The sequence below is a fragment of the Elaeis guineensis genome, chromosome 10 (assembly GCF_000442705.2).
Source record: "Elaeis guineensis isolate ETL-2024a chromosome 10, EG11, whole genome shotgun sequence".
In the NCBI taxonomy this organism is placed as follows: domain Eukaryota; kingdom Viridiplantae; phylum Streptophyta; class Magnoliopsida; order Arecales; family Arecaceae; genus Elaeis; species Elaeis guineensis.
Window position 1 is genome coordinate 16,760,669 of NC_026002.2, and position 27,869 is coordinate 16,788,537.

The window sequence follows — 27,869 nt, forward strand, 5'->3', positions numbered from 1 at the left end:
AGTCCCTTGTCTACTCTTTCAAAATATGATTCTACATTAATGGTATTTCTGTTTGTTTGTTCCATATTTAGGATATCCATTCTCTGAGGCATTTGGTGTGGTTCCTTTGGATATTGAAACTAATAATCCTGATGTTGTATCTGCTTTCATGTCAAAGGCTGATGATAGCATGCATGGCAGCAGTGAACATGTTACTCTACAGGTCTGGATGTCTCTCTTCTCTACTCTCACATGTGATGATCTTTCTAACCACTTGGCATAAGCAGGGGTTGAGGACATAGAAGTCTAAAATATGCAGCTAGGGTGTAAACATTTCCGTTTTTTTTTTTTTTTTCTCTTGCTATTTTTTTAAATGTAATATTGGTTTCTTCTTCTCGTGCAATAAAGGCAAAGAGGCCTGGTAAAGCTCTTGTAAGGTTATCCATCAATCGTAATCCAAGGAAGGCAGACTTCATGCTGGTAAGATTTCTTGAGTCTTGACTGTTGACTACCATGGATTTTTTAATTACTTTCATGCATAACTATATATGAGTTAATTAAGCAATATATCGAACTTACTATGGCATAACTCACCAAGTTATTAGTTACTTGAGGTATTTGAATATCGTGTTGAAGTCACCAGAATTCAAGGCAAAAATCACCAGTTTATATGGTACTTTTGGTTGGTTCTGAAACTCTCATGTGCAGATTAGTGTAGTAGCTGTGAGATATTAACTTCTAGTGCTCTTCGGCAATTGGTTGATATCCACTTTTCATGCTAAAAAGCGGTATAACATATTTTTCAGTCCTTATATTGCCATTTCATTTTTGACCAGGTATCAGTTGGTGCGCGATTGTTTCCTAGAAATCCAGTTCTACATGTTGGACGCTATCTTAATTTTTCTGTACTTGGAGATGGTGAGATTAAAAGGATATTCTTTCTTTGTTTTGGGGGGAGATGGAAGTGTCTTAGATTGTCATCTTGAGAACTCTTTTCATAGCAAGCAACATATTTGGATTTTCTGCTTAATTTGTGATTATCATAAATTATGGTAGAGATTTCTATGAACACAGGTCACATGATCACACACAGAATCCGTAGTCAACAGGAAACGTTTGACCCTTTAATATATTATCATCAGACAAAATGCTTGGTTTGTTTCCTATGTAATATCTGCTCCACTTACATGTTCACTAATCCACAATTCTGTTTTGTATTTCTATAGTGCTGCATGAGAAATGCTTGCAATACTTAAATACTTTGATGGTTCATTCTGAATATGACTACATGGTCATTCAATTCATTGATAGATGTGGTAGATTACTATCTAGGTCAGTGGTCATATCCCATTGACTAAATTTCATCATATTCAGGATGAATGCTTTTGAAATACTTAAAATACTCATGAAGTAAAAACTACCAAGGCATTTGTTTGATATCGTTAATCTCTTCATATGAAATGATGTAGACTTATAGTATCATATGCTCTTTATATCACTTTATCTCTGAAGATACATGCAAAGGTTGTCTTTGTATCTTCTGTGGAATGCTGTCGTATAATATGCTCTTTATATTACTCTAGTCACATGTAAATATTTTGAATCTCAAAATTGGCATGATATTTTCATGCACAATATCCCTGCAAACTATCAATTGTGGTCCACACCATGGCATAGTATTTTTATTAAACATGAGAATGAGCTATGACATTGTTTCTTACTAGTTTGTTTACCACCAAGTGATCGAACCGTCTAAATTAGGATTACATTAATGATCTTGTGTGGCTAATTAACATCAATAGACGTAGAAAGAATGAGGATGGATAAATCAGATGTTAATCACCAACCACTATGCTACTTGCAAAAGTCAAGGTAGGCCTGCTAAAGAATTTATATTCTTTTCAGATATTTATGGATTAATTTTCAAATGGATACAAGAAATTGCTGATTAGGTTTAGTCCAGATATTTCATTGCCATGGTTGTTTATGAAGGATTTCTGTGCTGTAGTTTTGATGGAAAAGTTGGACATTTCTTGTAATAATGGGTAGCTGAAACATGTAAATGATTGCCTAAGCAGTTTTGCATTGAATGAACTTATGGTTAAAGGATATCTATTTTTGAGGTCAATTTTATCCATTGGGTCTGGAGGATCATGGAAGAATATTCTGGTCACTTATAGTGATCACTCCCCAGTGTTAATTGGAAGGATTGTAGGATCTAGGTTCCTAAATGTTCTAAAGAGGAAGGATTTCTGGAGGTAATTCCAAAGTACCCTTTCTTGACGTGGGCTTGACATCTAGTACACAAGAGGCCCATGACTTGAGGGGTTCTGGGTGTGAACATGCTTCATGCACATGCAGATGTAGGTTTAACTTTTTCCAGAGATCATATGAGGTTGGGAATTCCATATCTTGTCCAATGAGATCCACTTGTATGAGTATGGTCAAGCTTTCCGATCACTTTGATGGTCAAGCACCTATATTTGGTCCCACCTATGGTCCTTTTTCCCTACAGAGTCCAAGATATGGCTCTGATGGATGCTTATGGCAGTCCATTTGAAAAGATTAGATTTCCCTTTTCTTACCTGAAAGAGAAAGGAAAAACTGTTGTTAAATGGTCAGGTTACTTAAATTTATTCAAATGCAAATGTTTTCATACTCCTATGTTCGAGTTTCTTAGAGATGCATACAGCATGATTGCTATTTGTAGGAGTGGATCTCAAATTAGGATTTAGATTTCTAGTCTTTTAAATTAGGCTAAACTGCTAAGAGTTGGATTACCACCCCTGTCCAGAAAAGGAACAAAAAATAAAATTAGCAAAGGTTTTAGGTTAGAATTTTTCTTCTGCTTGATGGTAAAATTGGTGGCACTTAAATAATTCACCTTTTTTCTCTCTAATGATATTTTTTTTATATATTTAGTAGCCTAGTCAATCCCCTGATCAGATATTTGATACCTATGTTTTGTAGGTTTGGATGGCCTTCGATCAGGTCAATGGTTAACCAGTAATGAAAGTGTTCTATCAGTAAATAGAATCACTGGAGAAAGTCATGCTAGGGATCAAGGTACAGCTGAAGGTACTGGCTTTCTGACCTTGGATTATAATTTATAATAATTGTTATAAATGGTCTCTATTACTTGATTCTGATGCTTTCCTGTTATTTACTCTTCTATGGAAGCAGTAACCTTTGAGGTATGAATTTGAAATTGCAAACAACAGTTACTGTGCTGAAGGTTGAACAAATAATAGTCGATGCTCCAACAGAGACGTTGACTAACATTCAGTTTCCACCCAATGGTCACAAGTTCTTGGTGAGGTTTAGGTTTGTATGACCACTCTCTCTCTCTCTCTCTCTCTCTCTCTCATGTATGGTCAAAACTTAATAACTATTTAGACACAAGGATGCAAAGTGATGTTCCATGAGATTCAGCATTAGTTTTCACCAGAGTTCCATTTTTCTTGGGTTGAATAATTTTAGTACGTTTCCTTTCATTATCAAGTTGAATAATCGTATTTCTAGTAGTCGATTGATTTGTCTTTCACACTTCACTCTGGTCAACCAACATGGCCATCTACCTTTAAAAAATAAAATTGAAAAAAAAAAAAAAAAAGACTGTCCCAACCAGTTGGTACAAATTGGAATTGCTAGTACCTCCCAATTTCTCATTTTTCAGCAACCCAGCACCCATGCTGGTGCCATTTTCACACTGGAACGGTACTGCACCAATGGTACTGTCCTGTTTTGGCAGTGGTGTGTGGTGTGGTGTGTGTATTCATGGCAAGGATCAAAAAACATATGATTAGTGCATCCAAAACTAGGAGAACAAGAAAAGATCAAGAGGAGAAAGGCAATGGTTCAACAGGATACCTTTGTCGACAAGAAGAGTTTGTTAAAACAAGACTGCAATAGCCTCACTGTGTGCATTCTTTGGACTCCTAACACGAGATCTCTCCTTTATGGTTTATGTTCACCCATCTCTCGTTTTGAGACAACTCTAGAGAAAAGCCTCCTTAGAAACCTTACTACTTGCACACATACAATATAGTTTTGTATGTTGAACTTGAAGTAGGAAAGCAACTACTCAACCCTTTCAAACCTGTGATCATATGGAACACCAAAGTGGGAAACCAAACTCATAACTTTGATGAAATGCTACAATATTGTTCTGCCTAGAATTCTCTTCCCTCTTACTTTCAACATCCAAAGAGTCGTCTTTTAAAGCACTACCCTTCTTTCTTTTCCTTTAACAACCAAATAGCATGATACAATGTTAGTCGTAATGTTATGATCTAAATATCAAAACTTATTGAATATTGAATTCCAATATGTGCATTTTTTTGTGACATGTGTAGGTCATCATCAATGGTGTGGATTTTCAATTTATAAGTAATTCAACAAACTAAAAATGCACCCGCTTCATGCATAGCTAGGAGGCAACCAAAACATTTTACTTTTTGTCTGTTAGGCATTTTTAATGGTATAAATTGTGATCAACACTGTAGATCGTTATATAGGCATTTTGCAGATGAGAAAATAATTACTTCCACTGATTGTTTATGGAAGAAGTGACATTTGTGAAGGAGACTATAGCAAAAAACCAGTTTGGAACTGTAAACTAAAGAAAGTTTAGGAGATAAGCAAGCCATTAAACTTGCATCCTCTAGTAGTGAAAACAATATCCAAAGTATTTGGTGAACATGTAGATCACCAATTTGCATTGTAACTACTAGCTTTGGCACATTCTCACATACATGAGAAGGAAATGGATGGTTGTGATCCATATGCGTATATTTTCTTTTATCATTTACATAAATGTACTGGGATTTTTGCATATATTCCCCCTGAAAATATGTATACTACATGTTTACCCCTCAAAAATCGTTATTTCCATATATAGCCTCAATTCGTCCTGTTTTTGTAACAATACCCATTCCATTAAATTTTTGGCACAAGGTGTTAATAAGTATTCATTTTAAATGTAAAGTGACTCTATTACCCTTTTGCATGAACTCCCATGAAAAAAAATTAAGCAAGTACCTCTTTACAATACAAAGTACAAACTATGCAAAAAGAAGGAAAGGCTTGTTAACATGGAGAGGCATGGATACAAGTTTGAGAATTAGACTTTTTTTTTGGATTTTTTCCAAGTTGACCTCACAAGTTGTTCAGGAAATAGAAAATGAAAACAAGGAAAGCTAGACCCCCATAATTGAGGGTCTTCTTTCTATGTCAACCTAAGTGTTCTCCCTCGTTAGGATTTATGTCCATTCCCTTAAGAACTTTATGATTCTTTATAAAGTTCCATGCAAGGATTTAGCATTATCATAGTAGAACTTATGAAGTACTAGGACGGGTGGAAGCCAGCCAAATACCAGTGTGTGGGATTGAACCATGTATCAAGGGAAGAGACTTCACCACTCAGCCAGTTGGCAGCCTCAGAACAGTAGATTGGTTATATTGGAATAAAATTTAGATTTATAGAAGTTTCAAAGCATGAAATTCTTTGCACCTTGAGTGCATCAATTTTTCCTCATTTTCTTGTATTGCATTCTCTAACATCATGATATGAATTTTATATTGGGTGTGGTGGGACTGCAATTGCTTTCTGAATGATAGTTTTTTAAGATTGTTGCATTTTGCTCACTTCTGATGCAAGGAACCAATCATATATCATTTCTCTGCTTGTATTTTTATAAGGTAAGCTTGTAATATTTGTCATCTGTCTGTCATTCTGGATAAGCTCCTCAAACATGACTTATCTGTTGCTGCTTGGGATGCTTGCACAACACTATTTTGCTATGCTGAACTAGTTCTTTTCTCCTTATTTTGATTGTGACAGTGATTCCCTGGACTACAAGTTTGAAGCTCCTAGAAACCAACTTGAAGTCCCATATGACTGTAAGGTTGACCCACCTTATGTTGGGTATGTTTCTTGTGGCTTGTTCTTTCATACCAGCTATTTGTATTGGTTTCAAATTTTCCATGTATGTCATCGGTCTTCTCTTTCTCACTTCTGTATGATAGATATGCAAAGCCATGGAGTGATCACGTTGCTGGTAATTCATATTGCCTCTTTTTCCCATACTCACCAAAACGTTTGATGAGTTTAATGTCCAAGTCAAACGTGAGATTGGAAGAGACTACTAGCAATGGAGGATTTATATATGTTTCCATTATTGCATCATTGAGAGAAGCCCCATCCATTATGGGATCTGCACATGCACCGTTTGTTGGAGGATTCTCAATTGCAGTAGTAGGGAAGGTTGTAAGATATATCATATACTTTGAGGCCAAATTATTTTTGAAATTTTGTGGGAAAGGAGATTAGAGATAATTTACTTTTTTTTTGGCAATGTAAGTTTACTCGTGATCAGTGCAGGTCAATTTGACACCTGACTCCAATAAAAGCCTGATAACAGTCATGGGGAATACAGGTGTCTGTGGCTTTTCTTTTTAATAATAGAAAATTATAAGTCCATTCATTATTATGCTTTAAATGACTCTGGTTATTGTTTGTGGTAGTAGATGTGGAGGTATACTGGAACGCTAAAGATTTGTTGATGGTAAGCCCCATTAGTATCGTTGGATTTGGTTTTGGAGGCCATGCTGAGTATGAGGTGAGGTTCCACTCATATAACTTATCATTTAGATTGACTGCATATATTGTGTGATGTGTTTTAATACATATTTCTTATGTTTTCTGGTTCAGGTCAAAGTCCTTAAAAACCAAAGATTCACAGATAAAATCACCATTGTACTTCCTGCCACTGGTACAGTATTCTTACCCTTGAATATATTCCATAAGAGATCGACATTTCCAGTGAAACATATTGAAGTATAAATTAAAAAAAGAAAAGAAAAAGAAATGGAATATACATGAAAGCAGCCCAGAATTATGTACATAATCTTAGCTATCCTTGATGCATGAGTTTCTTTGACTGCACCAGCTTTAATTGAATTATATTTTTTGAAAAATGGTTTTCATTGAATTATAACGAAGCTATAGTTGCAAATCCTTTCTGATAAAAGCATACCCTGAATCTAGGGTGGAAATGATGCATATCGCTATGATTCCTCCAAATGCATTTCCGTTCTTATGTGGTAATATGGGGAAGAGTATTTGAGAAGTCTCCCGAATGCAACTAACAGCAAAAGACGTATTAATAATTTGGATTAATGAAACAAGAAATTTACAGCAGTTTCTTAAGACAAATGCTGCCACTTACAATTCATTTGCCTCTCTTTTTCTCAGAAAATTCATCTTTATGCTTCATTACAGGTCAGACAGAAGAAATTGATGTTAGTTACGAGCTTGGAGAAAGAACTGCTCCAGCGGGGATAAGCGAGATCACGTGGTCTGCAATTGTAGTCTGTGCGGTTGTCTTGATGCTCACAGTCATTATCTTCATGAGGTTGCTCGATAAACCAGCCAGATCCACACCAGTCAGGCAGGGGGCCCCTGCTGCCTCATCAGTTGTTGTGGGCCCTTTGACACCTGACCGTACCTCAGCTGGTACTGTTCGGTCCTCTCCGCATACCCCCCAGCGTTTCATGGAGTATGTGAGAAGGACAATTGACGAAACTCCATACTATAACCGAGAAGGGAGGAGGAGATTTGACCCTCAGTATACCTACTGAAACGTCTTAAACCTTCAGCTGATATATGGAAATTCCGTGTGTGGAATAATCTTTATGAATGTGAATATCAATGATTTGTAACATTTATGTTGAAGCATGATTGTAGAGGTGCAAGATTTTGGCTGAACTATGTTTGTCGAAGGGAGTTTTTGATTGTAGTATATCCCTTTCGGTTAAGGTTTCTTTACTCATCCTGATCTTTTCTTGCTGAAAGAGTGCGATCCCAAGCGATCTGATTGTTCTGGTGAAAATGGATCTGATTGTTTGATGCACCATCATAATATGGTCCCTCGCCTCCAATTCAGATAGGTTCAAGATCTACCAAACTGCCCACCGTTAAGTGGCCCATGAAGGCATCAAACGATAGTGACCTGTGCTTGTTTTCGATCTAAGTTGCACTAATCTGAGTAGGCTCAAGTTTTGATAATTCCTTATTATGCATAAATCATAATATGATTCTAACACGGTTCATTAGGCGTGTTTATGGCGATGATATAGGTGATCCTGTAAGTTCCTAGGTTCGGTGTCAGTCCCAGGCAGATTGCATCCTTCTATGAGGAAGGAGCCTTGGACTGCAAGCGGTTCGGCACAAACCTGGTTCGCCCGCTTTGTTCCGGCGGTGGATGGGCTTCCCTTCTTGGCATTTACCCAGAAGTCCACGACAAAGATGGTAAAATCTCGTTATTACCAAGGTTCACCCGAACAAATCAATTTCCCTTATGCTATTTTAAAGGTTGAAGAAAGCAAGACCTTTTCTATAAACCTCGGATTCCCAAGTTAGACAATGGCCGCCAAAGGTGCATGCTACCGCTAACGAGCCTCTAGGCAGAAACAAGTGGATAAACTATAAAAATGTGCTGGCCTTTGGCAGCATAACCTCTAAATCTTGCAGGGAGTCCGAGACGATTGACCAAGAATGTCTGAGATTTTTATCTCCCTTCCAGGTTAAAATAGCTATTGCCATAAAATGTGAGCGAGTATCAGCTTGGTTACTACAACGTAAAAGATATCATACGGTAGATACGTCCCTGAACAGTTTCTAAGTGCTGAAATCAACACGAATGCCGAAATATAATATGAAAGAGAAGGGGGTTGGAACATAGAGAAATAATTGTCACGACATCAATATGCAGCTCTTCCTTCTTTTTTTTTTCGTTTAAGTAGTCCTCAAAATATTAAGGAATTTTACTTTATCTAAGAAATCAGACATGCATATATTCCATTGTACTCATAGGGTTTATTAACCCTTTAGTACGTACAGTTGATGGAGATGCAGCCTCCAAACTACCATCTTACATATAGATAGAGGCAACTGTGGAGAAAAGTCCCTCTATCCTCCTTCAAAGAAGAATTATCTTCCATGTTGTTACCTAAGTACGTGGCTCAGCCAAGCCTTAAAGAATTCAAGATTCACCTTTCTTTCTTTTTCCCTTTTGTCTTTCTGTTTTGCTGGAACACGATTGAAACTCGTCAGAACAACATTCACTGCAAAGAATAACAGGCATTTTCCATTCTGCATTGAGAAGCTCCAATTAATTTAAATGTCACTTTTGAGTAACAAATTTAGTAGTCACGTGCTCTGTCAAATTCCCCTCCAGAACTAATTCTAACCGACAAGCACCTCCTAGTTTAAAATTCAAATCAGAGGGCATCAGCTCGGAACAAAAAACAGAAAAGACAAAACACAGCATCAAAGAGTGAATATATTAGCACAGCAGAGATTGTTACAGGCTACAAACTAAGCTAGTCTACTCGCAATTTATTTTAATAGAAGAATAGATAATTTGTTCTGCAATAAATAAATTAGTACTTCCAAGAGATTACACATCAAGCACTAATAAAAAATAAACATTCACCAAAAAAACAGGAGGACTGAGGGATGAACTTCTGCCCCTCACGACTAACCCTATTCACATAATGAACAAAATATTACAAATCAAGAGAAAGCTAGCACTGACAGGTAAGAACATACTTGTAGCACAGAATGCATCATGTTACCAAAGAGACTTGTACAGTCACATGGCCTGGTACATGCTAGAACTTACTTTCAAATTATGTGCCCATCTATCTCTAGATATTGGAATGCTATATATAGCTTATTATTAAAAAAAAAAAAAAAAAAAGAAAATCATAATGGAATTTCGGAGGCATGCATGCCCATGATTAAACAGTAATTATCAAAGACGTCTATCACATAATTGTGTTGATGAACCAAACTGCAGTTCACGCACCATAGTAACAAAGGCGTCATACAGCTAAAACCAGTCAAGTGCAATTCCAGATATATGCATCTATTCTGCAAGTATGATGAAAATAACACCAACTTAGACAAATCTTGGGTCAAGTCAACTACAGAGAAAGAAAAAGAATGGAAGGAGGAAAGAAATAAAGAAAAGGATAACGATAAATGCGTGGTCAAATAATGTCAGTCAACTTCACAATGCAATCAATCTATGTATTAGTTAAGTGAAAAAAGAAGAAGAAGAAAAGAAATTACTCCTCCAGAAAGATAGTTTGGAGCTGTCTCCTGGTAATACTTTACTGTCATTGAAATCTCCCCAAAGCTTCTACCTTAAGAAATATCTGTTGGTGATCCATGATGATCATAAGTATTTGTTGTGAGGAATGTACATCACATGCGAAAAAAGATGCAACATTTCAGTCTCATTCCTCTTAGGCCCAGCTCCTCTTTAGCCTTAGTGTTGCACACAAGTAGAGCCATTCTGCTTAAGCTACTAAAAATAGTTCTAATACTTCAGGATGCTTCAGGAACATAAAACATGGCGGATCAGGACGTTTGGAAACTAAACAGAACAGTCCCCTTCAACCCAAATCTTCCAGCAATAATTTGAAGATTTCCTTCCAACAGCAATCCCAATTGAAGCAGCTTAATTTTATTCACACAAAGAATGCATTTACGCTGAGGAAGTCTTTCATATATGCTGATGCAGGAGATTGCTTATGGAGAGATGAAGCAAACAATGATGGAGGAGCAGACTCGGCAGAAGAGAGAATTGAGTGGAGGGTTGATAATTCATGAGCTGGGATAGGCAGGAATTACAAGAGCTGAAGATTTCATTCTCGCACAACATAGCAGATTGCTGAGGAAGGGGAGGATGTTGATAAAAGAAAGAATAACATAAACTAAGATGAAAATGATAAAATTAATATCTGGTTAGGGTTGACTATTAATTATGAGGAAACCTCCTATTAAGTGATGCAGGCTTAAGAAATGAACAAGGGTTATATGCTTGGGAAAGATGGGGTTACACTCAGATTTCAAAATGGTGCATGGCGATCGGCATCAGCATTTCGTGTGCACATGAATGTGACATTGAAGTCTTTCAAGTTCTAAAATCATGAGTTATTGCTAACATATCACCACCGCATCAAAGTGAACATGTCTGCTCTATGATATTAACCTGCATGCTCCTAGATTCATGAATACAACATAGTCCATTCTGATTTTGGAAATGGATGGTCAAAACAGAAAATATGGAAGGAAAACAAGAACTTCCATGCTGCAGCAATTCAATATGAGTAATCATAAAACCAAGAGTCAATGAAGTAGATAATGCGGCAGTTGAGCATAAAACCAACTAGGAGGAAAAATATCTAAAAGTTGTTAAACATACGAATGTCAGTAGAACCTAACAATGACTGCCTGCTTATATCAACTTTATTTAATCCTCAAATCCTGATAGTTTAGATGATAAGTCATCTTGATACATCCAAGAGTCCACAGCTTACAATGGTTCAGAATGCAACTCAATGTTGAAGTTCAAGTCATGTCAGGGACTAGTTAAAATTAGCAAAGCAAAATGCAGATCAAACCCACCATGAGATTATGGCATAAATCCATCCACTGCTAAGGAAATTCTTCTTCTACTTTACAAATTGAACATCCATTGACACAAAACTGGTAGAAAGGAAGAATTTCTAAAGAAAAGGCATTTATACAACTCCACTGACAATGGTGCACCATGATGAGAGATAATATATTTACATCTTCCACATCCTCAATGAATTTCAGTTTGATCAACACAGAAATCTTGAGGGAAAAAGGGAAAAGAAAAAAGCATCTAACAAGTCATCACTACCCAAAAATTCAATGGACAAGATGTGAATGGATAGGTGCATTGCATTTTCTTAACAAGCACAACATTCTACTACGTACACTAAACCCAAAGACTCAAGCTCATCTATAGCAGCGGGTTCCAATCTTCCAAGATCTAAGTTCATGAGGCAAAATGAAGAAAACAAGGGCAGTGAAAGCAAACCTCACGGTAAATCTTGGTCTATATCCAAACGAGTATGCCCTCCGGCACGGTAAAGCTCAAGCTGGTAAATAGCCTTGGGAAGCAACTCCTTCAGAGAAGCATGCTGCGCCACTGCACTACGACTGACCGACTCGAGAGTCACCAATGCCTTTGCACGCTCCAGAGCTTCATTGCTGGGCACATGCAATGCCAAGTAACAGAGCAGAACCAGCCCCGGCAACTGAGCCTTCTCGCCCGGCCGCAGAAGTCTCATCAATGGCGGCACCCCCTCAAACTCCATGATGGCCTTGGAGTGCTCCACACAAAGAAAATTCTCCGGGCTGGCAAACTTCCCCAAAGCAATGGCGGCTTCGGCAGCCACATCCGGATTCCAATGCCCGAGCTGCGCAACAAGCGGCCGCAGGACCCGGGTCTCCCGGGCGGGGAAAGTCCGTGCCAACGAGCCAAGAGACTTGATGGCCGGAATCTGGAGCGAAGGACTGCTCCCCTCCTGCACCACCCTCAGGAGCTGCTCCACGGCCGACTTGGCGGCCGGAGAGTTCATCTTGAAAGCCGAGCGACGAAGGTCCGCATCGGACTCGGCAGCGGCGGCAATCTCCATCACTGTCATCAGGCAATTGATCTGAAGCTCCCCCCTCTCCCGCTCGATGAGCTTGGAGAGGCAGAGCAGACCCTTGGTCTCAGTGATCTTGCGGCTGTTGGAGACGCAGTCCCGGGAGAGCATCCACAGGGCCTCGGCGCACGCCACCTTGAGGTGGAGCTTCATCTCGGGGCTCTCGTTCTCTCTCTCCTTGCGGTGGTGGTAGTAGTAATAAGGGGGGTGGGGTTGCTGGTCGCGTGAGGTTGAGACGCCTTTTGCGTTGGGCGGATTGGGGGAATTGGCCGCGGACTCGCGATTGATCCGGACGAGGGAGTGGATGCTGGTGGGCTTCTTGGAATTGGGGGAGGCGTCGTCGAGGGGGAGCTCGAAGGAGAGGAGGGAGACGAGGGGGCGGATGGCGTTCTCGCGGGCGAACTCCTCCTGGGCGACGGGGTCGTGGGCGGCCATTCGGGCGACGAGGGTCGCCAGGCGGGCTTGGAGGCGCATCGGGGAGTCGGCGAGGACCTGGACCACGACGGGGACGGCGAGGTCCGCGACGATGAGGGAGACGAGCTCGCGGTCGGCGGAGAGGTTGGTAAGGGCGGCGGCGGCGGCGATCTGGGCGTCGAGGGAGGCGGCGCCGTCGCGGAGGAGGGCGAGCAGCGGCAGGACGCCGCCCTCCTCGATGATGATCTTCCTGTTGCGGCCGCTGTCGAGGGCGAGGTTGGCGAGGGAGGTGGCGGCCTCGGCGCGGTCGGAGGGGCGGGAGGCCATGTGGACGGCGGCGACGCAGGACCAGACCCAGGAGAGGATGGGGTCGGTGGAGGCGATGGGGGGGAGAGAGACGACGAGGCCACCGCCACCTCCGCCTCCGTCGGATGGGTCGTCGGAGGAGTAGATGGAGAGGAGCCAGCGGAGGTCGCCGAGGGAGGCGTCGAGGAGGGCGAGGGCCTTGCGGACGTCGGCGGAGCCGGTGGTGATGGAAACGACGCGTCGGAGGACGCCGGAGCGGCGGCATCGGCGGGCGAGGGAGAGGGCGCGGTCGAGGGACTTGGAGGTCTCGGCGGCGATGCGGCGGGCGGGGCGCTCATAGGGGTTGGGGATGACGGAGAGGCGGCGAACGGCTGAGCGGAGCATGCCGGCGAGGAGGTCGGCCTGGCGGCCCAACTCGGCGCACTCGGACTTGAAGAAATCGGCCTCGCCCACGGCCTTGCGGACCCGCTCGGCGAGGAGGATCGGGAGGGAGAGCTCCTCCTCGATGGTCTTCGCGCCGCCGGTGCCGGGGTGGACTCCGGCGCGGGGGCTGCTAATCGTGGACATGATCGCGGAGTCCAGTCTATCTCTCCGGTGGTGGCCGGAGTCGAAGGAGGAGGAGAACTTGGAGTGGGACAACTCCAGCATCTTGATGTTGGTGAGAAAGCGAGGGTTTGAAGAAAGAAATGGAGAGATGGTGGTTTCACGCCAACGGCAAGCAGTTTCTAGTGTTCTGGAACTGGAACTTCAATAATTACCCATTTATTCCAACCCTGCCACCGCTACCAGGTGGGGACAGCCCAAGGATAAATTCTTGATCCATGCATGTCCATGGAATATGGATCATTTAGATCACTCATTTAATCTTATATGACTTCATCTTTGGTAAGTTGATATTGACTTATATATTTATAATTCTTACAGTTTAATTTTTCAAATACTCAAAATAATTACTACCAAAAAAATTATATATATATATATATATATATAGACCCACGTCAGGTCAAGGCCATGATTCGTATACAACTAATTCAAATTTCAGGTTTGAAAATCGGATATAAAGCAACATTAACTAAAAATCTCTCGAGCCAAACCCGATGTGAGTAGACTTAGGTCAAGTCGAATTTTTCGAATTAAATCAATCTTTAAATGTAAAAAGTTTACTAAAACTTTGATTAATGCTAAGCATTTTTAAATGAGCTAGGTTGCCCACATTCTACAGAAATCTGCATTAAGAAGAAAAGAGTAGCGCCAATCATCCATCCGTTCACGGGTGCAATGTGGCAATTGAAAATTAGTATGGTTGGTCAGAGTGGGTGACATCTCCCAATGAGAGGGTCCAATGGCCACTTTCATATGGCCCATTGGCTTGAGTGGTGATACATGATACAATTAGTGATCTTACATATTTTTGGAATAAGAATAAGAACTTATATGATACTAATCATGGTAGCAAATAGGAATGCAAATGGGTTGGATTGGATCGGATCATGAGTGATCTCGATCCGACCTATGATTCGATGTGATTTTTTGATCAGGTCTAAATATTTGATCCAAACCTAATCCAACAAAAGATTAGATCGGATCAGATCGAATTCATGATCAAATTTTTTAACCCAACAAATCATTTGGATCGGGTCCATATATAATCCAGCTCCGATCCATGAAATATGGGTCCGATTTAGATATGGATCTTGATCGATTCGAATCTGAATTATAAATAACAAGATCAATAAGTAAAAGATTTATAAACAATCTTATTTGTACTATAAATTTTGATCCTGATGCATAAGACTAATAGAGCCCCAATGTCCTACACTCTTCATTCGAAAATTCAAAAAATCTAATCATATTTTTTCTCATCATTGCCCCTGACTCGATTCATCCAAATTCAAAATATTCTAATAAAATTTTAAAAGATAAGTATCTAAAAATCAATAGAATGTATTTTCAAGAATAATAGATATTAAATAGGTCCGATCAAAATTAATATTCATGTAATATAAGAACAAAGAGAGACGAGGGATGGATTCGGATCGAGTCAGATTAGATTGGGTTATTTATCTCAAGATCTAAATCAACCCAAAAATTTTTACGAATTGGAACAGATTAAAATTTAGTAAATCCAAATTCAATTCGAAAAATGAAACGGATTCAATTTTAAAACTCGATTAGGAACCACGATCCTTTAAAACGGTTTAGATCGAGTCTACATGGGACGGGTCACGGGTCAACCCATTTGCTGCCGTAGTAACAAATAGGCTGCACTTCAAATGGCATGGGGGAATTAGTTAACCACATATTATTTATTATGTAAAAGTAATTTCACCATAGCACATATTAATTCAAGAAGGATCAAAATAGATGGACTAAAATATATTACTATATTTGGATTGGCTTCAATTTGTGCCTCATATGATCTAGATGCCATCAATTAATGTTGTTCAAATTTTTTATCCCTTAGACTTTGGAGGGCTCTTGCTCATCTCGGAAATGAAGAGTATCCTATGAGAATGTTGTTTATTGCCAAATACATAGAATAGATAGACTGTGCAAAAGCCCTCCAATATTTTCAAGATCGGCAGTTCTCTATGGTGCAAAAGATGCAGCATATCACCAAATTGTTTGTGGTTAGTCCACTCATAGGTTGGCGAGGAGTTTTCAAACACAGCATACCAGTAACCACAAAATATTGCGCCCAAACAACCCGAGACCAAATTGAAAAGCATAGAAGAAAATATCATTGTCCAAATGTTCTTTGCTGTCATTTAATGTTCTCAACACAGCTGTTAGTGATTGTATTTTTCAAGAAATGCATCATAACATCACGGCCTTGCCATGCACAAATTGCTGAACAAAGGTGATGGTGGTGTTGGCTTTGCATGCATCCTCCAACCAATATTGGGAAGCTTGTAATTGGCAAGAAATATCTGAACTGGCCATGGAGTTAGATGAGGCAAGTACGTCTCATCTATTGGAGCGGCAGAAGGAATTAATGCAATGTTCCTGGGACGTACGCCTAGGACATGGAGAGGTTGGAGGATGGAGAAAAGCTCGAACCTTGAGAGGAATTAAGTTATCTTGGTTGAAGACATCATACTCCTCCATGAGAAATCTGAGGTCCTCATCAGAGGTGATGGAGATAAAAGGGCGTCGAGATCCTCCACCGGGCGTTGGCATTTTAGGCTTGCCACTGCTCCCCATCCACTACACAAAGTTTCCCAATCTCAGTTGTAGCTCTGGTGCATGGAATGCATATATTTCTCTTTAGTTTATTGACCGAGATAAGAATATATTTATATATATTTTATTGGTCAACAAATATACGTACCTAAGAAGGTGGTGGCTCTTTCAATAATGGTGACCACTCTTGTGACACCACCTAACGAAGTTCCCCGTCCGGGTGGCGCGGAAGGATCTTGCCGTAGCTGCAAAGGAACTTGATGGTGCCAAGGTTATTGGTGGTGCTGATGGTAACATCCTCAAAACAAATGTAAGAATAAGAAAACAAAGAAGTAGATGAAGATGATGAGTAACAGGAAGAGAAGCCTCCATCCGACATTAATTTATCTTCTTTGCTGAGATGTTTTGGAAAAGATTAATGCTGGAAAAGGATAAAAGAAGAGGAAAGAGGAGAACTCAAAGAAGAAAGGAGGAGATGATGGTGTCCTTTTAGTGGAGAATTTGGATCTCATAAGAAATGGATGAGGATTGAAGCAGTTGTAACAGAGGATATCCATGTAGAGCTTACGAAAGAGATGGGATGAGTTTTATGGAGTACTGGGTTACAAGGATGGCTGTAATCTAAAACCGCCATCTGCCATTTTTTAGGAGGCATTCGTATATGTCCTTAGCCACTTTGCAAATAGAAAACAGTTGTAATGGTAGCTGTTACAACAAGAAATAAGAGAGCTTAATGATAAAATAAATGTCATGGCACCTCACATCAATCTCTCCAATTAATAGAGTACATGCCGTAGTTGTATAGCAAATAAAACTTTGCATGTATCCTTGGAATTTCCTATGATAAAGGTTGAGAAAGTTCACATTCTTCTCTTAAAATTATCCTGTGTTGATATGCTTCTCTAATTCGGTCTCTCGGCTAAATAATTAATAAAATTTAATTTTTTTTATCTATATAAATCTGAATTTTATTTGTCAAACCATAACGAGCATCCTATCTCAAAATTTGGATCAATCGATAAATAAATTTATAAAAATTACTCTAATGAACATCATAAACGATGTCAGACAAGTTTCATCAAAATTTTGTATCTTAATTTTTTTAAAATAATAAAAATAATTTTTAGCTCATAAAAGCAACTCATTTCTAGCCAAGGTGATATCAAAACAAGAAGAAGGAAATAACCATCACAGAAATGTTAAATTTAAGACATATTAGATTAGCCCGTTTGCCAAAAAAATGTGCTAGACCACGATTATATCACCTACATCACAATGAATCAACAATCGCATGCTACAATGATGTCAAGTCATCTGTCAAAAATTATAACATCTACATATTTTTATAGGTCAAAATTAAAATAATTTTTTAAAACTCTGAAAAAAGAGGTAATTGGCAAATCCGGCAGACTTGACTACTTGACTTGACTGATTGAGAACCTTATTTTATTTATTAGGTCAATCTACTTTTGATCTCCCAGGCCCTACTTGACGTATTCCTCGAGTTGAGTACATGTAAAGCCTAAGTTTCTTCTCCCACAGACACGTCAATCTGGTTCTCAAATCAAACTCATCCTTTTTGATGAACTCCAATTCCATCAAGTTGAGCTTCCAACCAGCAAAGCCAGCTTTCAGAACTCTTTCCACAGCACAATGCAAGATGTAAAATTAAATAAACATCAACAATCCCAAACAATCTATTCGTCACCTCATTAAGAAGTGCACCCTACAAATTTAGCCCCAAAAAAAGGGTGAAATTTCTATGTTACGTGCCTGCACCAAGGAAAAAAAAGAATGATATGTACTTCTAATCATTGGCTACCAATTGATCTTCTTTTGTTTAAGCCTGTCATGCAGGCGTTTCAACTGCAACGGTAGCATAATTCATGTCAGAGAAGGTTAAGATAGCAACATGTATGATGGTATTATTAAGTACGTTTCAGGAGGCAAGAGAGAGAGAAATAATGGCATGTTCGATAAGGAAGCCAATTGCTTTCAAGATTGATCAAAAAGCAAAACCAAGCAAAATGCTACAATTTAACATGATAACACATGATCATCTCTTGATCGGTAAATATGATAAATAAAAAGTCAATGAAAGTAGCTTATAACAAGAAAAAAAAATGCAAGAAAAATTATTGGCCGAAGTAACTATTTGAAGAAAGAGGAAGATAGCCTAATTGATGGGGTAGTCCTAGTCAATCTCAGTCAAAGAGCTAAAAAAAGAGATAGAATCATCAAATTCCTAAGTAGAAACATTTTGAAACGACAGTAGTCCACAACGATCCAAATTGGCATAATGATGGGATTCCTCCCGATGTCCTCTCCTGTCTTGATCAATAAATGATAGGATTATAGGCAGCAGAACGGGATAAAACTTCTATAGTCGGATCGATCCGAAAAAAATTATGATCGGCTCGTCATCGTTTGTATTTTTTATTTTCTTAATAGGAATAGATAAACCCAAAGGGTTATGTGATGTTTGTCAAAACTATTTAAATACCCCTAGAGTTTATCCATTTTTATTTTCTTAATATTTTAACGTGTGCGCATAAGCGCATACGGCGTGATTGAAAAACGTGGTAGGCGATGACGGTCCGACTATAATTTCTTCTATGGTCGGTTCGATCATAGAAGTTTTATCCAACAAATGAGTTTTATTCACGGTGTATTAGCTTAAAGAAGCCCACAATCGAAAAGCATCTAAAAGAAAAAATACGTAAGCTCTTATGGATAGAGGGTTTTGGAAAGATAGGTTGAATAAAGAGCGAGATGGAGAGAGGGTTTTGAATAGTTTCTTGGGGGAGGATTTTAGTATACAAGAGATAGTAATGATAGAAAGAGAAATTTGCAGATAGAAGAGCATCCTGCATTCTAAATTTGCACAAGCTTTGTGGGCATCTCTCTTACATCTCTACTTCGAGGATGGGGATTTCCTCTAAAATGGTGTGACTAGGTTGCTGCTCTCCTCTCTTTTACTTTGGTGATATTATTAGTAAATAACAATCCTAATAGATGGATCAGATACAAAAGAGGATTAAGATAAGTAATCTTTTTTTGCAGTTTTTTTCTTTGAAAAAAAATTAGTTACTGATGTTCTCTTCAAACTGTTTAATTAAGCAAGTACAGTGGGACTCATTGAGGGCATAGGAGACATACCTTGCTTTAATAGTGTGAAGAGTCTACATTTTGACCATGACTCCCTATTATTTTGTGTGGTGAAAAGGAATTATACCACAGCAACTGAAGTTTTATTGTTGGCATTTAAAGAAACTTAAGATCTCAAAATCAATCTTCAAAAGAGATTAATTACATGCAATAAGATGGAGAAAAATGAAGCAACAACTTTTGCCATCATGATGAACTACAACAAGGGATCTCTCCCATTCACATACCTGGGTTATCGTTATATTACAAAAGGTTATTGCAGCAATGTTGCATACCATTAATTGAGAAGTTTAGCATGTGACTCGTATCATGGAAATGTAGGTAGCTTTCAGTGGATAGCAGCATATGTCTGATTAATTAATGCCATTCTCTCCTCTCTCCCATCTTATTATATGTCCATTTCTAGGTTTCCAAAGTAGGTTTTGAATAAGCTAGATTAGATGAGAAGAGCCTTGCTTTGGAAAGGCAAAGAGAATGCAGATAGGTTTCAATGCTTGATCAATTGATATATTGTATGCAAAGAAAAGGAAGAATGAGGGTCGGAATAAAAAAATTGAGTAATTTAAATCTTTCACTTTTAGCAAATGGGCTTAGAAAATGTTGAAGAACTCAAATACAATGAACAATGGTGGTTTGATCTTATGATGGAGACAAGTTGATTCAGCTTACCATTCAAGGTGTAGATTAAAAATAAGAGTAAGATGTAGACCTCATAAGACTTCATCTATCTAGAGAGATAGTTTTAAGGACCTGGATGCTTCCTATAATTATACATCTTTCAAGCTGAAAAATGATGAAAAATAATAGATTTTAGAAGGATAACTGGCTAGGACCCTTTTTTCGGCTTCTGTTTTTAGAAAGTGTATGCTAGAGTAGTAAAATATAATTCATTGAGGCCAAATTTTGAAGCTGTTGGAGGCAAGGTTGCTTAGAGTTCACAGTATCCTCCCTTTTCAAAGGATGCATAGTTAAGCCAGCTCGCAAATCTTCTTTCCTCTATCTAACCTACTAGAGATATAGATATGCCAGTATAGAAACCTAGTGATAAGCTCTTTGGTATTGCCTCGTACTACAAGTTTCTCAATAATGGAGGTTTGAAGTAGAGATTTTATAATCTAGTTTGGAAAGCAAAGATGCCAGAAAAAGATCAAAGTGTCCTTATGGCTAGCTTTTAAGAACAATTTACATATTGGTGAGGTTCTCAATAGAAAAGATTTCAAAATCTCTCTAAATTTTTTGCTTTATAGAGCTCGAAATTTTTTTTTTCACATTTTCATCGAGTGCCCTTTTACCTTAGTCTACTAGCCTTGTGTTTTTTTTCATGCCTAAATGCTCGAGGCATGCCTCCAATCTACAAGCCTTATGGACTATATACAGATAGATATTGATTCAACTAAGATTTTGGAAGGGATAGTTCTACCTATCCATTTTCATTATGTGGCACATATGTCATGAGTGGAATTTTAAAATATTCTTGAAAAAGAAGGATGATGGCAGCTTTGATTTTGCATAATGCTTTGTATATGCATTCTTTCATTGGGGTAATCTATAATTTGAAAATGTTTTAGATAGCCACAAAAGTGTTTTCAGTAATTTATCCTCTTTGCTATAATTGTCTCCTCTCCCTTGCACCATTCCCTCCTTGTTCTATTAGTAAATTTCTTTTGCTAATGAAGCATGGGCTAAGTTTCTCACTTCCTCCACCTTTTCTTTAGAAAAGATATATACCATCAGAATAAACTTGTTAAGCAAGGCAACTCAATAAAGACAAAACGGACAAATAAAATGTGTTTAGAGATATAAATTCCACATGTGAACACACAAACCTATCTTTTTTAATCCTTGAAGACTTAAAATCATGCTAACCTATATATATATATATATATATATATATATATATAGTCACATAAAAAAATATTTTATAAGAGAGTTATTTTAGCAACTAATCCATACTCAACATCCAAAATTAGAGATTAAATGTCGGAATGTGAATAGAATTGGATTGGATTTTTATTAAAGTGGACATCATCAAATCTTTTAACTGCTTGGTATTTGATGTAGACTTTTGCATTCCATCTCTATGAGTGGTAAGTAGATATGCAATATAGGGGTGGTTTTTATAACTTGATCAGTAGTGGATCTAGTTTAAGCATATTAAAATTTAATATAAAATAGATTCAGATTATAAATAGATCAACTCGATCTAGCATGTTTATTGAATAGGTTGGGTTCTTATCCTTTTTGATTTGTTTAATAGTTAGATTAGATCGATCCATTTAATCTATTTAAGACCATTTAATTTATTTAATTTGATTAATCTATTTTGATTATTTATTAGATAAATTATGTAATTGGATTATTTATTTTATTTGAAAATAAATATCATCGGATCACGAAGACTACAAATGATCATACTTACAAGATTAAGGTATTGACATCCGATGAACAGCATGAAAATGCTCTGTCATAAGACAAAGGAGCTTATTCATGCTCATCTCAACCTTTTGTCTTTACAAAGCCCTACATATTATTTTTATCAAAAATTATTTTTAAAAAATATAAATTTAAAATTTAGAAAAAATTGTATAAAAGAAATCAAATGTGAGGTTCTTAAATTTCAAAGTAACTTAACCCTGTTAACATTTTAATTTTCTGTTAAAAGTTATTTTTTTGAAAAATATGAGTTCCCGTAAAACAAAGAATGGCGTTTAAGTAATTTCATCCCCCCAAACCCTAGAACACCCCTGCCCGCGGTAGAATAAAACAGGAGGCCGCCGCTCCCAAACCCTACGGTAGGCTCAGATTCGGAGCTCTTCTAAGATGTCGAAGCGAGGTATCTCTCTCCTTCCTTTACCCCTTTGTGGATTTTAGGGTTTTTCGATCTCTCTTCATCGTTCTTGTCGAGGGTTTCCACGCCCCGATACGTCTACTCTAGAGTTTTCTTTCGTAGTTCTCGTTCCGGAATCTTTCTAGGAATTGCTGAGGTGCTCCAATGGGGTTTTTTTATCTCTTGTGGTATGTAGGGCGTGGAGGGTCGGCGGGGAACAAGTTCCGGATGTCGCTGGGTCTGCCGGTGGCGGCGACGGTGAACTGCGCGGACAACACGGGGGCGAAGAACCTCTACATAATCTCGGTGAAGGGAATCAAGGGGCGGCTCAACCGGCTGCCTTCGGCCTGCGTCGGGGACATGGTGATGGCCACCGTCAAGAAGGGGAAGCCCGATCTCCGGAAGAAGGTTATGCCCGCCGTCATCGTCCGCCAGCGCAAGCCCTGGCGCCGAAAGGACGGCGTCTACATGTACTTTGAAGGTATGCCCGCTAACTGTTTCCGAGGTTTTTAGTTTGGAAACTAAAATTTAAACTGTAGTCATGTTTGGTGTGCTTTCTAATGAATTAAATTCGATAAGTTTCAGTTTTGTAGTGTTCTTTGGTGCTAATTTTCACTCTTTTATGTAGTCCCTGTTCATTGTTATAATAAATGAAATTAAAAGAATGCTTCCTTTTGTATCTTTGAATGAAGGTGAACTGCTTCCAGGGACTTCAATTTTATGAGCTTGTTAAGCTATAACTCTGCCTACATTTCTTTGCAAGTATTGTTTGCTCATGGCAGCGCTTAAGAGTGGTACTTCCATAGAGTTAAGCAGATACCCATACGTATGTGCGAATATTTGTATAATGGGCATTGCTAGTCCAACTCTAGCACACATTTCGTGTGCTGCTGTTCCTGTCTAATGATTTCAAAGTAAGGACCATCATGGGATCAACAGGGTTATATGGAAGCTCATTGATATATATATAGTCCATGGTTATGCTCTTATGGTATTTCCTCTACATTACGTTGGCTGTTTTATCTATTTTTGAAGTGCAACCTCTAGATTACATTATGTAGTGGTAAAATCTCAGAATTCCCACTTAGTGTGCTCTTTCATTCCCTTAAAGTTTGTCTCAAGTTGCTTCATTATTGACCGAGTGGCTTATATTGGCCATTCACGATCAGAAGCATATATTAAGAAAATTATCCAGTTTTCAACAGCATGATGGTTTTACTGTAGTATCATGTTACCTGTCTTCTGGTAAATAATGTTTTCATATATGCCTCATTTATTTTAGCAACTTGAGCATTCTAGCATTGTTTTCTTCCTTGTATCTTTTGTCAGCCTGGTCTTATTTTGGTTTTGCTAGATTATTTTGGTCTTTGTAGCCTAAAGTGTGTATATATATTTTTTGTATCATGATTGCTTAAAAGGAAATAACTTTGTTCTTTCCTAAAAATACCATATATTAATATGTCAGTCACAAGCTCCACGTATCAGTTCATCATTTCGTGGATTTTATGCTTCTGGACTGAATTAACTGCTTTACTTACACTAACATTGGGATGCGATTTTGTCATTGGTTCATCATTTTGCCCTGCTTAAATTTTTTCATCATAAAAAAGCAAAATGGAAACTGTATATAGTCATATTGGTGTAGAAATCTATATTTCCATGCTACTGTTGCTTTTGTGAAAATTCATGCTTCTTCATGCTGTTATTTCTTGCCAAACTGGACAGATAATGCTGGAGTTATCGTGAATCCAAAGGGAGAAATGAAAGGTATGACATATGTTATTTGGCAAATTTTAAGCACATTTTATATGTAAGGAGAAGTGGCAGAATCTACATGATCTTGGCACCTTAGTTTCGCATTATAGTATTGATAATCAGATCTCAAGTCTGCTGAGTGCTGAAGTAATACGCTAGTCTGCGGACAGAGTTCTGCAAAGTATTCTCAACAATAGTTGTTGAAATCCTAATTAAATTTTCAAATCACATAGAAAAATCCTTGATTTCCAGGGAGTTTCTTGTGAAAGATATGGTTATCGTGATCATAAAGATGAACGTCTAGTGTTTCATTTGGAACTTGAAATTTGGCTCATCTGTCAAATTTTATGAAAAAATTATGAAGGAGCTGATTAGACTGACTTCTGTATGTTGTGGTTGCAGGCTCTGCCATTACCGGACCCATTGGGAAAGAATGTGCTGATCTGTGGCCAAGGATTGCTAGTGCAGCCAATGCCATTGTGTAATGGCTACAGGTACTCCAAATCAACAGCTGCAGTTTTTGGTCTGGAATTAGTTTGTATTTGGGGAAAGAAAAAAAAAAAAAAAAGAGGTTCCTATGCAGTGTTAAAAAGACCTAGTCACCTCCTGGTTTGTTAGCTTTTTTGGAAGAGTTTGTCGTTTTTGAACACATTCTGCTGTTGTTGAAGATAAAATATCCTTAAAAATATGCTTATTTTTCATCAATTTTGCAGAATTTCTGAGATAATGAGCTTGCCTTGTTATTTGTGTTATCATTTATATGCCATTACATATATTGCTTCTGCTGACATCCTATAAGAACAACATTGTTTGGCCAATTTGTTGAGATATATTAGTTTATTTCGACAAAGATAATAAGGCCAACGTCTTATATATACCATATTAATGAGTTCTCATGGAGATCTCATTCAAGATGAGAATGTAGAAGCATATTTAATCTTCATTGCTCATCTTATGAAAAACCTCGTGCATAAATTGCATGCCACTGGTTTACTTGCTTTGATTCTGAAGTGGGAACAATTTCCAAAACTTAATGTTTAAACTATGAGCATACTGTGACAAATAAGCAGCCTGGCTCCTTTCAGTCCTTCGTGTTACGTGTATTAGGAGATAAATATGCAAGACTCGGGCTCTGTTTAGAGTTGATATCTTTTGCTCTGGGTAATCATCTCTTAATCAAATATTTGTGTTCTAGAAATATTCCTTATTTTGTGGGAAAAAGAGAAAGATAAAGAGGAGGAAAACAGTGCGTCCTTAGCTAAGCATATTTTAAGCCTCCATTGAGATGTACTCCAGATTAGGAAAATTTCATTTTGGAAAAGGAAAGGGCTAGGCACCGGCGGCGACAACTTCTTCCGGATCTGGCAACTCCGAAAGGAAGATCTTTTCTGAACTGCTTTGTTCTCGGCCTAACTGGACTGCCTCCTCCACAACACAGTGGTACAACTACGTTTTTGCTCTTGTTTAACTTATTAACTCTTGAGTTACATTTCCCTGCGACCCGATTGCGCGAGAGAGAATGGCACTACCTCCTCTTTGCTATCAGAAATTTTGGGCACAACCTTTTTTATTCCTTATACCTTAACTAAATTAGTAAGGATAAATGCTTGGTAGGTGGAACATGTGATATTTATGTTTCATAATTCGGGCCTGCTTCATCCAATCAATAATGTGTTAGCCAGAGATTTAGATGTGAATGATTGAATCTTTCAAGAACAATAAATTAACTAACTGATGATAGGTGGAAGACTGCCTTTTGGTTCATTACCACAATTAAGCGCCCTGTATTTCAATGACCAGCTCCTGTTTTTGAGCTCTTCGCCCTCTCACCATCAGGGACGTCAGCTCTCATTTTCCTGATCTTTTTCAAAACTCCTGTGATCTGGATGTTTATTTGGAGCACCGTTTGTGGTGCATGAACCTTACCATAAAATGCTGCATAGCCCTCGATGATTCCCATCAGGAGATGCATGGCTATCAAGTAAGATGGTCTACTAGCGGTACACGCAACATAAGTCTGAGCTGAGGAACATGCGCTTGCAGTCGCTTGCTGAGTAGCAACAGCCAACAAGCTCCTGTCTCAAGGTAGCTTGGCTTGCTATCGGTCCTTGATTTGTACCAAGAAGCCTTTCTATCTCAGCTGCCTGAGCTGCAATATTATCTTTCTGATGATATATGGCCTGTTTGCCATGCTTTTCTTTGATATATTCCCTGACAAAGATTACCGACTATTCTGCAAGTTAATTACAATCGGCTTCCGTCGGGTCGACAAGAAAAAAATTGAAGAACATGTTATCGTTATTGCCTGCCGCTTAATTTGTGCATGAAGGCATGAGGATATACCTATAAGATTTTATGTCCTATGTAATCTCAGTGCAGACGTTTCTTCTATTATTTCTAGTTTGCATGACTGTTATTTTGTCAAAATGCTGAACCTAATGCATTTTATTAGGAGTACAAATGGATCAGGTCGGATCAGATTATGAGTAATCCTGGTCCGATCTAATTTCTTAATCGAGTCTGAATATTGAATTCAAACCTAGTTCAATAGAAGATCGGGTCGGATCGGGTCCATGATTAAATTTTTTAATCCAACGGATCATTCGATTTGGATCGGAGTTATAAATAACAAGATCCATAAGTAGGAGATCTATAAGTAATCTTATTTACACTATTATCGGACTTAACTAAAATTTTGATCCCAATGCATGAGACTATTAAAACCTCCATGCTCTTCACCCAAGAATTCAAAAAGCCTAACACATTTTTATCAAATCGTTGGATAAGAAGAATAGATTAGTCCTTTATCAAATCATTGGGTTCGGATCGAGTTAGATTGGATCAGGTCATTTATCTCAGGATCCGAATCAACTCAAAAGTCTTCACGGATCGGATTGGATCGAATCATAATTCAGTAAATCCAGAGCCAATTTAAAAAAATAAAATAGATTCAATTTTAAAATTCAATCCAGATTCACAGAAATAATTCAGATTAGATCTATGAAGATCAGATCAGAATGGGTCATAGGTCAACTCGACCCATTTACAGCCTTATATTTTACATAGAAGCACAGATATTTTGCACACATAGAATGGGTCATAGGTCTTTTGGAAAGACCAAAAGACCCAAACATGTCGTGCTGATAGCATTCTATCTCGTGTATATTTGGATGGTACGATATTCCTGATGGGAATGTTTCTCTCCTACGCGAGTAAAAAATTCGGGTGAATTATTGACCAACCTAAACTGAGTTAGCTGTCATTCCATGAGCCACATGCATCGTAGCAAGTCGGAACATTCCAACTGTCAGCTTGAAGCGGAAAAATTTTTGCTCAGAGCTGCTCCATCACGTAGATTTTGGACCACCCAAAAAAAACATCATCATATTATTTGATGAAATTAAAAAATTTAAAAAAATAAGATTAAAAATAACTAACAAAAAATAATTATAAATTATATTTTCATTCAAAATTTTCAGTCAAGTGAAAAATATTAAAATTTTTAATTATCAATAATTTGACGGTGTTTTATTGGATGGTTTAAAATCCACGTGGAAGGATAGCTCTAACTAATAATTTTTCCACAAAGCTGTTTAACAAGCTGATCTTAGATTTGGTGATTTGATATTTCTGATCTTGACTAGTTTATGGATAATGTTGTCATTACCACTGGACTGGTTGGCTTGATCCGGGTCCATCTATG

At 38.3% G+C, this 27,869-nt stretch overlaps 3 protein-coding genes and 1 non-coding gene across 4 annotated transcripts in view; 3 read left to right on the plus strand and 1 right to left on the minus strand.

Moving 5' to 3' along the window:
• LOC105052955 (nuclear pore complex protein GP210) overlaps positions 1 to 7,811 on the plus strand; it is a 53,491-nt gene extending 45,680 nt beyond the window's left edge. Inside the window, 11 exon segments of the mRNA XM_073244174.1 lie at positions 72 to 202; positions 388 to 459; positions 816 to 897; positions 2,950 to 3,057; positions 3,174 to 3,303; positions 5,822 to 5,905; positions 6,007 to 6,244; positions 6,362 to 6,416; positions 6,508 to 6,599; positions 6,692 to 6,752; positions 7,262 to 7,811. Of these exon segments, the coding sequence (XP_073100275.1) occupies positions 72 to 202; positions 388 to 459; positions 816 to 897; positions 2,950 to 3,057; positions 3,174 to 3,303; positions 5,822 to 5,905; positions 6,007 to 6,244; positions 6,362 to 6,416; positions 6,508 to 6,599; positions 6,692 to 6,752; positions 7,262 to 7,620 (1,412 nt within the window). The 3' untranslated portion in view covers positions 7,621 to 7,811.
• A 3,729-nt stretch (positions 7,812 to 11,540) lies between these two features.
• LOC105052954 (uncharacterized) lies at positions 11,541 to 14,045 on the minus strand. The gene has a single exon (XM_073244646.1). It carries the CDS (start codon positions 13,879 to 13,881, stop codon positions 11,902 to 11,904), a length of 1,980 nt encoding a protein of 659 aa, XP_073100747.1. The 5' UTR covers positions 13,882 to 14,045; the 3' UTR covers positions 11,541 to 11,901.
• Positions 14,046 to 22,283: 8,238 nt separating this feature from the next.
• LOC105052953 (large ribosomal subunit protein uL14) lies at positions 22,284 to 24,871 on the plus strand. The gene is made up of 4 exons (XM_010933939.2): positions 22,284 to 22,417; positions 22,608 to 22,892; positions 24,137 to 24,178; positions 24,569 to 24,871. Exons 1-4 carry the CDS (start codon positions 22,405 to 22,407, stop codon positions 24,649 to 24,651), a joined length of 423 nt encoding a protein of 140 aa, XP_010932241.1. The 5' UTR covers positions 22,284 to 22,404; the 3' UTR covers positions 24,652 to 24,871.
• LOC114914608 (small nucleolar RNA snoR137) lies at positions 23,533 to 23,664 on the plus strand. Its single transcript, XR_003802090.1, has one exon. It is a non-coding gene; the product is annotated as a small nucleolar RNA snoR137 (small nucleolar RNA).
• Positions 24,872 to 27,869: the final 2,998 nt, after the last annotated feature.

Excerpts from the sequence above, each read along its gene's own strand:
- LOC105052953 (XM_010933939.2), top strand. Across the intron at positions 22,893-24,136 it reads CGTCTACATGTACTTTGAAG|ATAATGCTGGAGTTATCGTG; the intron begins GTATGCCCGCTA and ends CAAACTGGACAG. Across the intron at positions 24,179-24,568 it reads TCCAAAGGGAGAAATGAAAG|GCTCTGCCATTACCGGACCC; the intron begins GTATGACATATG and ends TTGTGGTTGCAG.
- LOC105052954 (XM_073244646.1), bottom strand. The coding sequence starts at position 13,881 with ATGCTGGAGTTGTCCCACTCCAAGTTCTCCTCCTCCTTCGACTCCGGC.